This window comes from Salvelinus fontinalis, chromosome 26 (assembly GCF_029448725.1).
Source record: "Salvelinus fontinalis isolate EN_2023a chromosome 26, ASM2944872v1, whole genome shotgun sequence".
NCBI classification, from domain to species: Eukaryota; Metazoa; Chordata; class Actinopteri; order Salmoniformes; family Salmonidae; genus Salvelinus; species Salvelinus fontinalis.
The window spans coordinates 38,003,087-38,021,181 of NC_074690.1; the positions used below are offsets into that span (position 1 = coordinate 38,003,087).

The 18,095-nt window shown below is 41.7% G+C and overlaps 1 protein-coding gene across 1 annotated transcript; it reads right to left on the bottom strand.

Annotated features, from left to right (window-relative positions):
* Positions 1–3,033: 3,033 nt before the first annotated feature.
* On the bottom strand, positions 3,034–8,389 carry LOC129824270 (nucleolar protein 9). Its single transcript, XM_055883797.1, has 11 exons — positions 8,306–8,389; positions 6,707–7,073; positions 6,349–6,585; positions 6,015–6,242; positions 5,824–5,931; positions 5,541–5,682; positions 4,778–4,970; positions 4,279–4,539; positions 3,906–4,118; positions 3,644–3,749; positions 3,034–3,269 (listed from the first exon to the last, which is right to left on the bottom strand). Exons 2-11 carry the CDS (start codon positions 7,017–7,019, stop codon positions 3,115–3,117), a joined length of 1,956 nt encoding a protein of 651 aa, XP_055739772.1. The 5' UTR covers positions 7,020–7,073; positions 8,306–8,389; the 3' UTR covers positions 3,034–3,114.
* Positions 8,390–18,095: the final 9,706 nt, after the last annotated feature.

Below are 18,095 nucleotides of genomic sequence, written 5' to 3' on the forward strand. Positions count from 1 at the left end.
TGAGTTGGACCGCAGAGTGAAGAAAAAGCAGCCAGCAAGTGCTCAGCATATGTGGGAACTCCTTCAAGACTGTTGGAAAAACATTCCAGGTGAAGCTGGTTGAGAGACTGCCAAGAGTGTGCAAAGCTGTCATCAAGGCAATGGGTGGCTACTTTGAAGAATATCAAATATCAAATATACTTTCATTTGTTTAACCCTTTTTTGGTTACTACATGATTCTGTGTTATTTCATAGTTGTGATGTCTTCACTATTATTCTACAATGTAGAAAACAGTACAAATAAAGAAAAAACATTGAATGAGTAGGTGTGCCAAAATTTGATTGGTACTGTACATAAAATAACAAAAGTTTTATGCTCAACCAAACATCTTGAGGATTATGTTACTTGATAGAGGACCAGTCTGGCTCTAACCTCGATGGTGATAGGCCTCAGCTCTATCCTCACACTTAATCCCATCAGTCATGATAGAGGAAGCTGATATCTCCTCTTCAACTGGCTCAGTTTTCACCTTTACCATCGGACAACTCTGGACTTTTTTTAATTTGGCAACAGGCGATCAGGATAGCTGTCTTCTTTTAAATCTTTATAACCCGTGTCCTCAAACGTTGTCATGTTTTTGGTAAAGCTTCTTAGGGTTGTTGCATTTACAAATCAAGAGAGGCTGAGCTTCTCCAGTGATGATGCAAGCAGTCCTTGCAAAAGCTATGGCCAGACCTTAAATTTGATCTCCAAATCCAACGCCTCATTTACTGTCAATAGCTAAATATTTGATGGAGAGCCTTATAGTTGTTTTCCAACTTTCACCTCCTTTGACAAACAACCAGAGAACCTTTTAATGAGGTGCCATCAACACACCTGCTGCTCAGGGCCACAATTTCCTGTTAGGTAATTTCCTCTTGATAATATAAACAAATTAGTATTTTATTTTTTATGGTAGTTTGTATAAAGGATTTTGGTAACACTTTATTTTAAGGGTCCATAATAAACCATTTATAAGGCATTTACAAACTGTCTACTCACCATTTATTAATCATTACTCCCATATTTGTAAATGTTAGTAAACTAGCTATTTACACGTGTGTATATATATATTTAAATAATCATCCTGTGTTGAGTGCTTATTCTTTTACCGGGTACTACAGGATTGTATACCAATGGCATGCCCATCTTTTTGTGGGAAATTACACTGGTCCCTCAGACATTTATAAATATACAGTGCCTTAGGAAAGTATTCAGACCTCTTGTCTTCTTCCACATTTGGTTACATTACATCTTTATTCTAAAATTGATTCTTTTTTTCATCCACAGAAATCTACACCCAATACCCCATAATGACAAAGCAAAAACATTTTTTTTAGACATTTCTGCACATTTATTAAAAATAAAAAAAACATACCTTATGTACATAAGTATTCAGACCCTTTGCTATGAGACTCAAAACTGAGCTCAGGTGCATCCTGTTTCCATTGATCATCCTTGATTGGAGTCCACCTGTGGTAAATTCAATTGATTGGACATGATTTGGAAAGGCACACACCTGTCTATATAAGGTCCCAGTTGACAGTGCATGTCAGAGCACAAACTAAGCCATGAGCTCAATTGTCCGTAGAGCTCCGAGACAGCATTGTGTCGAGGCACAGATCTGGGGAAGGGTACCAAAACATTTCTGCAGCATTGAAGGTCCCCAAGAACACAGTGGCTTCCATCATTCTTAAATGGAAATAGTTTGGAACCACCAAGACTCTTCCTAGAGCTAGCCGCCCGGCCAAACTGAGCAATCGGGGGAGAAGGGCCTTGTTCAGGGAGGTGACCAAGAACCCAATGGTCACTCTGACAGAGCTCTAGAGTTCCTCTGTGGAGATGGGAGAACCTTCTCTCCATTACTCCACCAATCAGACCTGTATGGTAGAGTGGCCCGAAGGAAGCCATTCCTCAGTAAAAGGCACATGACAGCACACTTGGAGTTTGTCAAAAGGCACCTAAAGACTCTCAGACCATGAGAAACAAAATTCTCTGGTCTGATAAAACCAAGATTGAACTCTTTGGCCTGAATGTCAAGCGTCATGTCTGGAAGAAACCTGGCACCATCCCTACGGTGAAGCATGGTGGTGGCAGCATCATGCTGTGGGGTTATTTTTCAGTGGCAGGGATTGGGAAGCAAAGATTAACAGAGATCCTTGATGAAACCTGCTCCAGAGCACTCAGGTCCTCAGACTGGGTCGAAGGTTCACCTTCCAACAGGACAATGACTCTAAGCACACAGCCAAGACAACGCTAGAGTGGCTTCAGGACAAGTCTCTGAATGTCCTAGCAAGAGCCCGGACTTGAACCCGATCAAACATTTCTGGAGACCTGAAAATAGCTGTGCAACAACGTTCCCCATCCAACCTGACAGAGCTTGAGGATCTGCAGAGAAGAATGGGAGAAACTCCCCAAATACAGGTGTGCCAAACTTGTAGCTAAACCAACACTAGAAGACTTGAGGCTGTAATCGCTGCCAACGGTGCTTCAACAAAGTACTGAGTAAAGGGTCTGAATACTTATATAAATGTAATATTTCAATTTTAAGTTTTTATATATTAGCAAAAATGTCTAAACCTGTTTTTGCTTTGTCATTATGGGGTATTGTGTAGAGGATGCTTAAAAAAAAAAAAGAAGCTATTTTAGAATAAGGCTAATGCAAAAATAATGTGGAAGGTCAAGGAGTCTGAATACTTTCTGAAGGCACTGTAAATAGCACTCACTTTAGATGAGTGACTGCAACAATACTAATGATTAGTAAATGATTTATTCATGAAAGTAATGATTGATAAATGGCAAACACACAATTTATAAATGCCTTATTACAGACCCCTAAAATAATGTTGGTTTAGTAAAAAATGTGTCTGGATTTTCATACTAAAATGCTAGAAAAATATACTGCAATTCTATACAATTCAGTATGACTTCTGTGAATCTTAATGTGAGATTTTGAAATTAGTGTACTTTAGTATCACTCCTAACCATGCATAACCATGCATACAAATGAAGAGTGGATGTTTATATACTTTTTATTTGATTGCGTAGAAAAATCACATTGAAATTCCATAGAAGACAATTCCCAGCACAATTTCTCACTCCAGAATGTCACTAAAGAGCTTCCTCTTCTTCGATTCGCCCGTCTGCACTTCCTGCCACTGGGCCCTCCTCTTCACAAAGTGGGTCAGTGCAAATTTGGCCCAAACGTGACGAGAAAACTGGCCTGATCTAAGCTGTGTCTCACAAGGCACTGAGAGAGAAAAAGAGAGAAAGAGCACGAATGACATTAAAAACAAAACACATGGTCTAAAACAGCGTTTCCCAAACTCGGTCCTGGGAACCCCAATTGGTACACACTTTGTTTTTTTGCTCTAGCACTACACAGTTGATTCAAAAAATCAAAGCTCGAAGACAAATTATTTTAGGGCAAAAACCAAAACATGCACCCCTTGGGGTCCCCAGGACCGAGTTTGGGAAACATTGGTCTATGTGGTCCAACCTAAGACAGAATTTGATTATATGCTTGCCACAACCCATAACACAATGAAATCAGTGAGTAGCTACTAGCAGCCCCATTCTTGGGTGACAACTTCAGCAACACGAACACATTTGTGTAGATTTTACCTAATTCCTTAGCGATGCTTTGTCTCTGGGGGACAGTGGCGCTGTTCCAGACTGCCTCCAACACACGGCTGCCATACCTGGAGCAGGCCATCTGGACATACTGGCCCTGGGAATCAAGTAAGGACATGGCAGGGAGAGGAAACAGGGGATTAGGAGATATGGGGACTGCTGTGAGAATGTGATCAACAAAACAGTCAGCTTTGGACCATGAAAATGAGAGGAAGTACTCCGTTTAGGTTATCATCTCTCCAGCAAGTACTACCTCCAGTCTCCTCAGGATCTTTCCCCTCCCCTTATCACTGGAGGAGGTCACCAGGAGCTGCAGAACGTGGCTGCCTGATTGGTCGGTTCCCAGGGTCAGGTGGTCAGCGGGGGTCAGAGAGCGTAGGCTGTTCAGGAGCAGGGAGCGGTCTTTGAACTTGGTCAGTGACTGGACCAGACGCGAGCCATGGTAACAGATAGAGGATAGGGGGCGCTAGGGAGGGAAGGGGAAATACAAAGGATGACAGTGTTGGTCTTTTTATGGATAGACACACAATATGCTTGGTGTCAATAAGCCTTGGTGTCAGATCCAAAGTCGGGTGGGTGGGTGCATTCAGAACATCAGGTTCATTTGGGGACTTTGAGACCAATACCTCTGTTTGTGTGTTGCCCTCTGCTGCCTCTGAGCTGTAGTACACCTCGTGTGTGAGCAGGGACAGGAAAAGAGGCAGGCAGGCTGTGTGTCGAGAGGCAGGTTCAGCACAGTGAAAAGCATTAAGGAGGCGTTGCATCATCTCTCCCTGTTTCTCCTCCCGCTCTGCACAGCTGTCTGTCAGCTGGACGATCACACCCATGTGACCTGCTGCCAAGATGGCCTCCAAACCCTCGGCTAGCTCATCAAACACCTTCAGGAACTGTGAAGGAGAGAGGGAGGAAGGAAGAGACAAATAGTGGAGTTAGAGTTACCACTGTCATTGTAAACTTTTGTTCTGTTTTATCATGCACTCTGATAAATACAGATTACATTCATCAGTACCTACCATCTTATGGATTTCAGGACTAATAGTATGGTATCTGTATGAATAACACTTAAGTAACCATGATGCATACATATAACTTAATCACAGCAATAACTATAGGGGGTATACATACCACTTTGTAATTGGTGGAGGCTGCTGTCAGTCTCTGTATGGGGAAGTTGGCGATTGGATGAATGGCCAGGGTTACCAGCTGACCCTGGAGGTGGTTCTTATAGAGGTCCCGGAGCAAGGCCTTGTGGGATAACTGGAGGACTATTTCAATTAGCCGACTAGAGGCCTGGTCCTTCAGAAAGACCAAGAGAGGACTAAGAGAAAGAGGCAAAAAGAGAGACAAAGACAAGATATCCAAAAGTATAAAAAGTAGGGCCGGGACGATACCAGTACAGCGATACTCGTTAGTATCGTGGCAAGGAAACCAAACACGAAGTGGATTTAACTTCTTCAGGAAAACTGTTAACTCGAAATGACACAACGACAAGGTTCCAGTTTAACAAAGTTCACTATACTATATGGACACAGTACAAGTAGCCAGGTCCAGGTCCATCAACGAACTCCTCTCATGCACTCTTGACTCAGTGATAGCCCCGTAATAACAGAAGTATAGGGATACTTAAAACATGAACTTAACAAAAACAGCCCTAATATTTTAAACAAACATCATTATGATGTCATCCAGTCACATTTATTTATTTTCCCCAGCTACAGCAAACAATATTTTACATACAGCAGGTTTTTAAACAAACAAAGAGACTACTTTGTGTTTTCATTTTCGGCATGGAAATATATTGCAATACTGGTATCATAATTTTTTTTATTATAACAAAAAAAAGGGCAAAGATACATTGACTCAAATGTCTAGAGGAAATCTCACTGACCTGACTCCAGGAGCAGAGCTGAGTGATGTCAGGTACTCCACGATACCTTTGGTGAGCAGCTTGCAGAGCTTGGGTCGGTTTCTGTGACACACCGTCAACATGGTCTGGAACACTGTACTAGCCACTGCATCAGTCACACACACTGATGGGAGAGAAGGAAGAGGAGAGAGAGGTCATGTAATGCCATTGTGACTTGCTTGCAAGAAACATCTCCAATAGTATGTACATTGCAAAGTGCAATGAGGGGTTTCAATGTACTGTAGCTTGATGACAGAAGACTTACCATTGACATTATCCATCAAGGAGGTAGACAGGGTTTTTAGTTCCCACCAAAATGATGTGGGCGCCTCAAAGTAGGTCAGCTGAGTGGTGACATTCCTGTCCTTTACACCTGGAACAAAATACACAGACAAGATAAGTTATTGTGTGTATGAGTCTATTTGGATAATTGTGTGCGCGTGTGTGTGTGTGTACCTGGGCGTGCTGTGTCGGTGCGGGCTGGACCAAGGCAGCCTGCCAGTACGTGTATGAGCGTGCGGGCCACGTGGGAGCCGTGTGTGTGTCTGATGAACTCTGCACAGTGCTCCATCACCACGTGACACAGGGACAGAACCTGGGCCTCTAGTATCCCACAATCCTTCCCTTCCGTCTCGGAATCTCCTTCTGTGGTAGCTGTCTTGTCCTCCTCTGATGAGCTCTTTTCTAAGAGACAATATAATATAAAGGAGATTTATTTCATGTCATTCCATTATATCTTGACATTTCAGGTGCTAGGAATTGTTTTCAGACTGGTCACAATCAGACTCACCTCTCCATCTGGGCATCTGTCTGAGGGCGCTCTCCAAGACATGACCCCCACATTTGTCACATGACACTGTCTTAAAATCGGACCCCGATTCTCCGCCAAGCTCAGCCAGCACCTCCCCCACCTGGACGGTGCTAGCCAATGGGAGCAGACGCTGGAGGGTGACACTTCCTGTCACATCCATGGCAACCAGGGCAGCCTGCCCTTTGACCTCCGTCAGCACGTTCTCCACAAAGAGAACTATAGGGGAGGAAGAAATTAAGATGTGAAGCTATGTTGTAAAGGTCACAGCATTGTATACTCATGCAAACATTTATGCACATAATTGACACAATCTCCTTCCTTGTGCAAGGGCTCTCACCTCTCTCCTCGTCCTCTGTGAAGCCTTCGCTGAGCCTTTCTCCCACTCTGCGGAAGTATCCCACACTCAAGGCATCTAGACGCTTCTTGGCACCTCCTCCTTCACCCCTTCCTCTTCCACCCGCTCCTCCTCTCTTTCCCTCTCCATCTTCTCGTTCACCTGCTTCTCTTCCTCTATTTCTGCCTTCATCTTCTCCTCTTTTACCCGCTCCTCCTCTTCCACCCACTTCTCTCATTCTCTCTCTATCTTCAGGATACTTCCCCTTCAATCCTGCCTCTCTCCACTGGTTGTTTTCCTCCATCTTCGCCAGCATTTTAAAGTAAGGACACCAACGCAACTTGATTACTTGGGTACTGGTGTCTTCTATCTGGAAAAAACAATGTGCATGTTGTTGAATAAGATGAAAAGCAGATGCTTACCCCCTGGTCACTCTTAAACTAACGTAAACTCACCCCATTCCGTACAAATGGGTGCAACCGCAACATTCAAATGAGGCTACAAAGAAAAGTAATGGGACTGTAACGACTGTTTTGACTTCAAAATCGGGGGTGTGAACTAGGTTTCTATTCAAGCTTTGATCGACATGGTATTGGCTCTATAGTATTGGAAAAAAGTTGAAAAAATCTGACCCTCCGTTACATCGTGACGTGTCATGTCGTAACGTACAGCACGCATAAAGCAACTATTTCTGTCTTACAATCTCACTTCTCTCATCGTTTAAAAACAAGAAATGGACAGTGACGGGGGTAAGGGGGGGATACCTAGTCATTTTTTGCGTCATCATTGCATGCAATCATCATTCTCAAAGCCGCTGTTTACTTCTAAGATCACTTTAGCACCGCCCTAAAAACCTGATTCAAATTCGACACAAACCTTCAAATAGGTATGTAATGACACATTATATAAACTCTTTATAGTGTTTTATTTATATTTTAGAGGCGATAAGGGGATAAGTTGGACAGAGTGAAAAAAAAAATCTCTCCTTCTCACTATCACGCATTAGTTTCGCTTCCCCACCAGCCAATGGCCAGGCGGGCTCATTGCCTGCTTGAATTATGCAGAAACGGGCAGCGTTTAGGTCATGTAATTGATAATGTTGGAAAGGGGAGAAATTGTGCTTTACAATGGTATTGACATTACAGTTGATCTGGAAGTATTACGTTTTTGGGGCGCTAAAATAAGGGCAATTGTACGGACCAAGGCGATGTACGAGTTTATGTTAATACGGACCACCCATGAATATGAGACAAAATATTTGTCAGTTGAAAGTACACTTTTGATTATTAAGAACAACCTAAATTTAAGGAGCTGTCAATACATTAACACTCGGGATCTTCTTCGGGTTTAGCTAGCTAGCTAACAACAAGAATAAACTGTTTTGGTTTAGCTGACGTTAGCTCGCTAACACGAATAACCAATGGAATAAATAGCTAACAAGCTAGATCACTGCGACCGTTCTCTTCCAGTTCAAATTGTCTGTATCTTTGACTGTCTCACAACTTATAAACTAGCTATGTGAATGGACTCAAAAACAAGACACATAATAACATAAAAAAAGTTAGAAAATGTAACACCAAGCTAGCTAATAGAACAACTCACATGTGAAACGATGGTCTGTTGTTGGCGCGTGAAGATGACGTCAATTTCCAAAGGTCAATTTCGTGCATATTCTTCATCAACCAGCAGGGGGCTCTTGGCTTTGCTTCATTATCCACAGGGCAACGGAACGACTCATGAATTGTGGTTGCTGGTAGGACTGACTGCATGAATGGGCTCTTTAATTGATTAAATAAAAATATCATTGTCACAGTGTCTAATTTCTCCTGAGTCCAGATATTTCATCACATTACAGTAAAACCAGTGGTGAAAAGGACTCAAGTAAAAGTACTTTAAGTACTAAAGTAGTTTTTTGAGTATCTGTACTTTACTATTTATATTTTTGACAAATTGTACTTTTACTCCGCTACATTCCTAAAGAAAAGAATGTTCTTTTTACTCCATACTTTTTCCCTGACACTTGTTACTTTTTGAATGCTTAGCAGGATAGTCAAATTGTCCAATTCACACACTTATCAAGAGAACATCCCTGGTCATCCCTACTGCCTCTGATCTGGCAGACTCACTAAACACAAATGCTTCATTTGTAAATGATGTCTGTGTTGGATTGTGCCCCTAGCTATCCGTAAATTTAAAAAACAAATTGTGCTTTCTGGTTTGCTTAATATAGGGAATTTTAAGTTATTCATATTTTTACTTTTGATTCTTACGTATATTTTAGCACTTACATTTACTTTTGATACTTACGCTACCGGTCAAAAGTTTTAGAACACCTACTCATTCAAGGGTTTTTCTTTATTTTTACTATTATCTACATTGTAAAATAATAGTGAAGACATCAAACTATTAAATAACATATATGGAATCATGTAGTAACCAAAAAACTCAAACAAATCAAAATATATTTTGCATTTGAGATTCTTCAAATAGCCACTCTTTGCTTTGATGACAGCTTGGCACACTCTTGGCATTCTCTCAACCAGCTTCACCTGGAAATATTTTCCAACAGTCTTGAAGGAGTTCTCACATACAGTATGCTGAGCACTTGTTGGCTGCTTTTCCTTCACTGCGGTTTGACTCATCCCAAACCATCTCAATTGAGTTGAGGCTGGGGAATTGCGGAGGCCAGGTCATCTGATGCAGCACTCCATCACTCTCCTTCTGGGTAAAATAGCCCTTACACAGCCTGGAGGTGTGTTGGGTCATAGTTCTGTTGAAAAACAAATGATAGTCCCATTAAGCCCAAACCAGATGGGATGGCGTATCGCTGCAAACTGCTGTGGTAGCCATGCTGGTTAAGTGTGCCTTGAATTCTAAATAAATCACAGACAGTGTCACCAGCAAATCACCCCCACACCATAACCCCTCCTCCATGCTTTACGGTGGGAAATACACATGCAGAGATCATCCGTTCACCCACACCGCGTCTCACAAAGACATGGCGTTTGGAACCAAAAATCTCCAATTTGGACTCCAGACCAAAGGACAAATTTCCACCGGTCTAATGTCCAGCAATTCGACGATGAAGGCCTGATTAACACAGTCTCCTCTGAACAGTGGATGTTGAGATGTGTCTGTTACTTGAACTCTGTGAAGAATTTATTTGGGCTGCAATTTCTGAGGCTGGAAACTCTAATGAACTTATCATCTGTAGCAGAGGTAACTCTGGGTCTTCCTTGCCTGAGGCAGTCCTCATGAGAGCCAGTTTCATCATAGCGCTTGATGGTTTTGACTGACCTTCATGTCTTAAAGTAGTGATGGACTGTCGTTTTTCTTTGCTTATTTGACCTGTTCTTGCTATAATATGGACATGGTCTTTTACCAAATAGGGCTATATTCTGTATACCACCCCTACCTTGTCACAACACAACTGATTAGCTCAAACACATTAAGAAGGAAAGAAATTCCACAAATTAACTTTTAACAAGGCACACCTGTTAATTGAAATGCATTCCAGGTGACTAGCTCATGAAGTTGGTTGAGAGCATGCCAAAAGTGTGCTAAGCTGTCATCAAGGCAAAGGGTGGCTACTTTGAAGAATCTCAAATATAAAATAAATATTTTTGGTTACTGCATGATTCCATATGTGTTATTTCATAGTTTTGATGTTTCATCATTATTCTACAATGTAGAAAATAGTTTTAAAAATAAAGAAAAATCCTTGAATGAGTAGGTGTTCTAAAACTTTTGACCGGTAGTGTATGTGTATTTCAAACTAAATGCTTTTTAAAACTTTTACTCAAGTCATTTACTGGGTGACTTTCACTTTTACTTGAGTTGTTTTCTATGAAGTCAGATTTTTCTTTTACTCAAGTATGAAAATTGGGTACTTTTCCCACCACTGTGTAAAGCACACAGTGAGGACAATGCCCTCATGAGCCAGCAGCATACCACCCTGCATACCACTACTGGCTTGCTTCTGAAGCTAAGCAGGGTTGGTCCTGGTCAGTCCCTGGATGGGAGACCAGATGCTGCTGGAAGTGGTGTTGGAGGGCCAGTAGGAGGCACTCTTTCCTCTGGTCTAAAAAATATCCCAATGCCCCAGGGCAGTGATTGGGGACACTGCCCTGTGTAGGGTGTCGTCTTTCGGATGGGACGTTAAACGGGTGTCCTGACTCTCTGAGGTCATTAAAGATCCCATGGCACTTATCGTAAGAGTAGGGGTGTTAACCCCGGTGTCCTGGCTAAATTCCCAATCTGGCCCTCAAACCATCATGGTCACCTAATAATCCCCAGTTCACAATTGGCTCATTCATCCCCCTCCTCTCCCCTGTAACTATTCCCCAGGTCGTTGCTGCAAATGAGAACGTGTTCTCAGTCAATTTACCTGGTAAAATAATGGTAAAAAAATTAAAATAAAATAAATAAAAATGATGTCACCAGATCATTATCTAGAACTCTTAAATGCACTCAAACCCTCAGACACAGGAAAGACATGACACAGTAAAACATGTCTTTGCAAAACATGCACACAGATGATCTGTTTTCTTCATAATGCCCTCACTCCCTTCCTGTCCACATTAATGTTGCTCTACTCATCTATAGGCTCTCTGGGCTATCTTCAATATATATTTTTATTCCATACACTTTCCGATGTCCACTTAGCTGCCTGTCAACATTATTATCGCTCTCGTTTTCTCGTTTCCTGTCAGTCAAAGACTTCCTACTGAATGTTCTCCATTGTGATGCTTTGCTTTCTTAAAAGCCAGCCCAACATACAATAAGTCACTATATTAAACATTGTTTGCCCATTTCATTTCAGGCCTTGGGAACATATGGCTAAAATACCCACGCTCTTCAATATGCTCTATTGAAATATTGGGGAATTATGTGACTATATAATCTCATTCAGATGGTACAACATTTTTTAATACATATAAGTAATGGGTTGTGGTCAATGTTATAAAAATCGGCCCTGACTAAACCCATATCCTGTCAGAAAAACATAATGAAAATCCAGTGATTATATGGAATCAATACCAAAAATACCTGCCGCTGTCCACCAAAAAAGTCACTTCACTTTCCTTACACCTATAGTTGAAGTAGTAAACCCCTCAACAGGAAAGGGAGAGGTCTGAATAACTCAGTTATTGTTTAACAAAGAGGTGTTACTAAGGCACATACCAATCCTGACTCTTGACCCTCAGCCTCAATCACAAGAACTCTCTGTATTTCTAGACTGTGTTCGCTGTACTGTAATAGGACGAGACGCATTTGACGCAGTATACATATGCAATTTGAAGAATGAGTTGCTTTGTGAGCTTTTGTAGGACAAACTTTTTGTATTTTCCTTTACCAGTATTCTCCTCTAATCATAATAATGGATCGTATTGGGACTCTATTCAGTGCAGACAGATTTCTATCTTCGTCATTACATTTAATCACATCATCATGGTTAAAGGTATTATTTATATAAATAAATAGAGGCGAACACTCTATACAGTGCATTCAGACCGCTTGACTTTTTCCACATTTTGTTACGTTACAGCCTTATTTTAAAACTGATTAAATCGTTTTTTTCCTCATCAATCTACACACAGTACCCCATAATGACATAGAAAAAACAGTATTTTAGAAAAAGAAAATAAACTTAAATATAACATTTACATAAGTATTCCGACCCTTTACTCAGTACTTTGTTGAAGCACCTATGGCAGCGATTACAGCCTCAAGTCTTCTTGGGTATGACGCTACAATCTTGGCACACCTATATTTGGGGAGTTTCTCCCATTCTTCTCTTCAGATCCTCTCAAGCTCTGTCAGGTTGGATGGGGAGCGTCACTGCATAGCTATTTTCAGGTCTCTCCAGAGATGTTCGATCGGGTTCAAGTCCGGGCTCTGGCTGGACCACTCAAGGACTTTCAGAGACTTGTCCCGAAGCCAGTCCTGCGTTATCTTGGCTGTGTGCTTAGGGTCGTTGTCCTGTTGGCAGGTGAACCTTTAACCCAGTCTGAGATCCTGAGTACTCTGGAGCAGGTTTTCATCAAGAATCTCTCTGTACTTTGCTCCGTTCATCTTTCCCTCGATCCAAACTAGTCTCCCAGTCCCGGCAGTTTAAAGGCATCCCCACAGCATGATACTGCCACCACCATGCATCACCGTAGGGTTGGTGCCAGGTTTCCTCCAGACGCGACTTGTCATTCAGGCCAAAGAGTTCAATCTTGGTTTCATCAGACCAGAGAATCTTGTTTCTCATGATCTGAGTCCTTTAGCTGCCTTTTGGCAAACTCCAATCTGTCTGTCATGTGCCTTTTCCTGAGGAGTGGCTTCCATCTGGGCACTCTTCCATCTGGGCACAGCAAGCGGTACCAGTGCATCAAGTCTGACACCAACAGGCTCCTGAACAGCTTCTATCCCAATGAAATAATACTGCTAAATGGCAAAATGGACTATCTGAGTTTACCTTTATAGTTCATTCCTTTTTTTCCCACTGTCTCTATGCACACTCAAAGGGCCCTACACACAACGCACACTGATACTCCAACACACATACAAACACACATACGACACACATACAAACACTCCATCATTTGCTCACACACACATATTATGCGGACTACAAAGGGAAACCCAGACACGAGCTGCCCAGTGACATGAGCCTACCAGACATGCTAAATGCCTTTTATGCTCGCTTCGAGGCAAGCAACACTGAAGCACACATGAGAGCACCAGCTGTTCCGAACAACTGAGTGATCACGGTCTCCGTAGCTGATGTGAGCAAGACCTTTGAACAGGTCAATATTTACAAGGCCGCGGGGCCAGGCGGATTACCAGGACGTGTACTCAGAGCATGGGCGGACCAACTGGCAAGTGTCTTCACTGACATTTTCAACCTCTCCCTGACCGAGTCTGTAATACATACATGTTTCAAGCAGACCACCATAGTCCCTGTCCCCAAGAAAGTGAAGGTAACCTGCCTAAATGACTATCTCCCTGTAGCACTCATGTCAGTAGCATGAAGTGCTTTGAAAGGCTGGTAATGGCTCACATCAACACCATCATCCCGGAAACCCTAGACCCACTCCAATTCGCATACCGCCCCAACAGATCCACAGATGACGCAATCTCAATCGAACTACACACTTCCCTTTCCCACCTGGACAAAAGGACCACCTATGTGAGATGTTTTTCATTGACTACAGCTCAGCGTTCAACACCATAGTGCCCTCAAAGCTCATCACTAAGCTAAGGATCCTGGGACTAAACACCTTCCTCTGCAACTGGATCCTGGACATCCTGACGGGCTGTCCCCAGGTGGTAAGGGTAGGCAACAGTTTCAAGTTCCTTGGTTTCCACATCACCAACAAACTATCATGGTCCAAACACACCAAGAAAGTTGTGAAGAGGGCACGACAAGGCTTTTTACCCCTCAGGAGAGACTGGAAATATTTGGCATGGGTCCCCAGATCCTCAAAAAGTCTATAGCTGCACCAACAAGAGCATCCTGACCGGTTGCATCACCGCCTGGCATGGCAACTGCTCGGCATCTGACCGTAAGGCGCTACAGATGGTAGTGCGTACAGCCGAATACATCACTGGGGACAAGCTTCCTGCCACCCAGGACCTATTTACTAGGTGGTGTCAGAGGAAGGCCCGAAAAATGGTCAAAGACTCCAGTCACCCAAGTCATAGACTGTTCTCTCTGCTACTGCACGGCAAGAGATACTGGAGCGCCAAGTCTATGTCCAAAAGACTCCTTAACAGCTTCTACCCCAATCCATAAGACTGCTGAACAATTAATCAAATGACCACCCAGACTATTTGCATTGACACCCCGCCCCCCCCTCCCTTTGTTTTTACAGTGCTGCTATTCTGTTTATTATCTATGCATAGTCACTTTACCCTTACCTACATGTACAAATTACCTTGACTAACCTGTACCCCCGTACATTGACTCAGTACCGTTACCCCCTGTATGTAGCCTCATTATTGTTATTGTAATTTTATTGTGTGATACATTTTTTTCAACTTTAGTTTATTTAGTAAATATTTTCATAACTCTAACTCTACATTTGATTTGAACATACATTTTTACTGACGCGACAAACACACACACTCACATACAATCACATACAATCATCATATACGCTGCTCCTACTCTATTTATCATACATCCTGATGCCTAGTCACCGTACCCATATACAAATCTACCTCTTTGATCCAGTATCCCTGCACATTGTAAATAATGGTACTGGAACTGACCCTGGATATACAGTAGCATGCTTATTTACTTTATCGTGTTCTTCTTATTTTTATATCTTGTGTGTTTTTTTCTATCTTATTTTTAGCATTAAATTGTTATTGATTACTGCATTGTTGGGGTTAGAGCTTGCAATAAAGGCATTTCACTGTGCTTGTCCATGTGACATTAAAAACTGAGACTAAATACATTTTGAAAATGTTTTTTAAAAACAAAGTTTTATTAACTAGATAAGCTACAGTAGGCCACTGTGTGTATTCTAATTAGCTGCTATCTAGGTGAAATATCATCAGCTAGCTAACTTCATATTATCTTGTGTCGGGACTTTACTTTCATTAATCTGATGACTGTTATTTATCGAATCAACTAACTATGCTTAATTGTTACCCGATTCAATTAATCATGTAACAATTAACTCATTAAGAATTTGGGTCACCACGAGAGCGGATGTTTAACCTGTCTAGGATGAGGGTGCCGCTAGCGGCACTCCCCCCCCCACCCCCACTGAAAAACCAGTGCCGCGAAATTAAAAAAATATATTTTTTAAAAATATTTAACTTTCACACATTAAAGTCCAATACAGCTAATGAAAGACACAGATCTTGTGAATCCAGCCAACCTGTCCGATTTTTAAAATGTTTTACAGGGAAGACACAATATGTAAAGATGTACATCTATTACCTAAAAACACATTAGCATAATCCACCATCTTTTATTTGTCCACCAACACCAGTAGCTATCACCAATTCGGCTAAACTAAGATATTTATAGCCCCTAACCAAGAAAAAAACTCATCAGATGACAGTCTGATAACATATTTATGGTATGGGATAGGTTTTGTTAGAAAAAAGTGCATATTTCAGGTAGATGGCATAGGTTACAATTGCACCCACCGTCACAAATGGACTAGAATAATTACTATGAGCAACGTGTTTACCTACTTACTAATCATCAAACATTTCGTAAAAATACACAGCATACACTAATCGAAAGACACAGATCCTGTGAATACAGACAATATTTCAGATTTTCTAAGTGTCTTACAGCGAAAACACAATAAATCGTTATATTAGCATAGCACATAGCACATAGCAGCCCAGCATTGATTCTAGCCAAAGTGAGCGATAACGTCAACATCGGCAAAATATATTAATTTTTTCACTAACCTTCTCAGAATTCTTCAGATGACACTCCTGTAACATCATATTACACAATCCATATAGAGTTTGATCGAAATGTGCATATTTAGCCACCAAAATCATTGTTAGACAATGTGAAATGTAGCCCAGCTGGTGAGAAAATGTCCGTGCGCCATATTAGACAGTGATCTACTCTTATACATAAATACTCATAAACGTGACTAAAAAATATAGGGTGGACAGGGATTGATAGACAATTTAATTCTTAATACAATCGCGGAATTACATTTTTTAAATTATCCTTACTTTTCAATACAGTTTGCGCCAAGCGAAGCTACGTCAAAAAACATGGCGTCCTAAGCCACTAACATTTTTCGACAGAAACACGATTTATCATAATAAATTGTTCCTACTTTGAGCTGTTCTTCCATCAGTATCTTGGGCAAAGGATCCTTTCTTGGGTCTAATCGTCTTTTGGTGGAAAGCTGTCCTCTTGCCATGTGGAAATGCCAACTGCGTTCGGGATGAACTGGAAGCGTGCCCAGCAATTCACAGCGTTTCAGAAATAAATGTCCCAAAATCGCACTAAACGGATATAAATTGCTATAAAACGCTTTAAATTAACTACCTTATGATGTTTTTAACTCCCATAACGAGTAGAAACATGACCAGAGTAATATTACTCCCTCCACTAATGCTTGGAACAAGTGCGGGTCAATGTCCTCCAGGCGCATTACGCAGCAAGAAAAGACTTGCTAGCTACAGGGTTTTTTAATTTATAGTGCCTGTGAACGCGCAATCGACCCCATTCAAATCGTCATCACGTAAAGGCATCCAGGGGAAGACGTAAGCAGTGTCCGTATACTCATAGCAATAACAGTGCCCTTTTAACTGACTCCAGATCAGGGGCCAAAATTTCTGAAATCTGACTCCATGTCAGGGAAATTGCTGTAGAATGGGTTCTGTTCCACTTAGAGACAAAATTTCAACTCCTATAGAAACTATAGACTGTTTTCTATCCAATAATAATAATAATATGCATATTGTACGATCAAGAATTTTGTGGGAAGCCGTTTCAAAAATTACACGATTAGCATAAATTGTGAAAACAGCGCCCCCATCCTCAACAGGTTAAAGAGTTACCATCTCCCGAATTAAACTGTAAAGGTCTTTACCTATTACATCCATAAACAGTCAACTCATTAATCATAACCTCGTATCATATCATCATTCTGAACAGTCATTACCTCCTGTATCTGCAAAAACCCCGGCCTTACTTATGATTCAGTACTACACAAATTGGTGTAATTATTTATTTACTAGCTAACTAAATAATAACACATAATAAACATACACACTTAATACATTAGGAAAAGGTCAATAGCAGACTGACACAATATGATGACTTTTTACACAACGAGGGAGAGAGAGAGAAAGAGAGAAAGAGACACTTATCGTTGAAACATTTTAGAAACTATTCTCACAGTAATCATATACTTTGCACATGTACCGCCGCTCGTTTGGAGTAAGAAATCATGAATGTACTTACGTGAATGCCTTCGTTCGACATTCATCTCTGTCGGAACTTCTTCTCCTTCTTAGGAAGGATGTGGGGGCTGTGCTTTGGCAAAGTGGGTGGGGTTATATACTGCCTGTTTGGCCCTGTCCGGGGGTATCGTTGGATGGGGCCACAGTGTCTCCTGACCCCTCCTGTCTCAGCCTCCAGTATTTATGCTGCAGTAGTTTATGTGTCAGGGGGCTAGGGTTAGTCTGTTATATCTGTAGTATTTCTCCTGTCTTATCCGGTGTCCTGTGTGAATTTAAGTATGCTCTCTCTAATTCTCTCTTTCTTTCTTTCTCTCTCTCGGAGGACCTGAGCCCTAGGACCATGCCTCAGGACTACCTGGCAGGATGACTCCTTGCTGTCCCCAGTCCACCTGGCCATGCTGCTGCTCCAGTTTCAACTGTTCTGCCTGCGGTTATGGAACCCTGA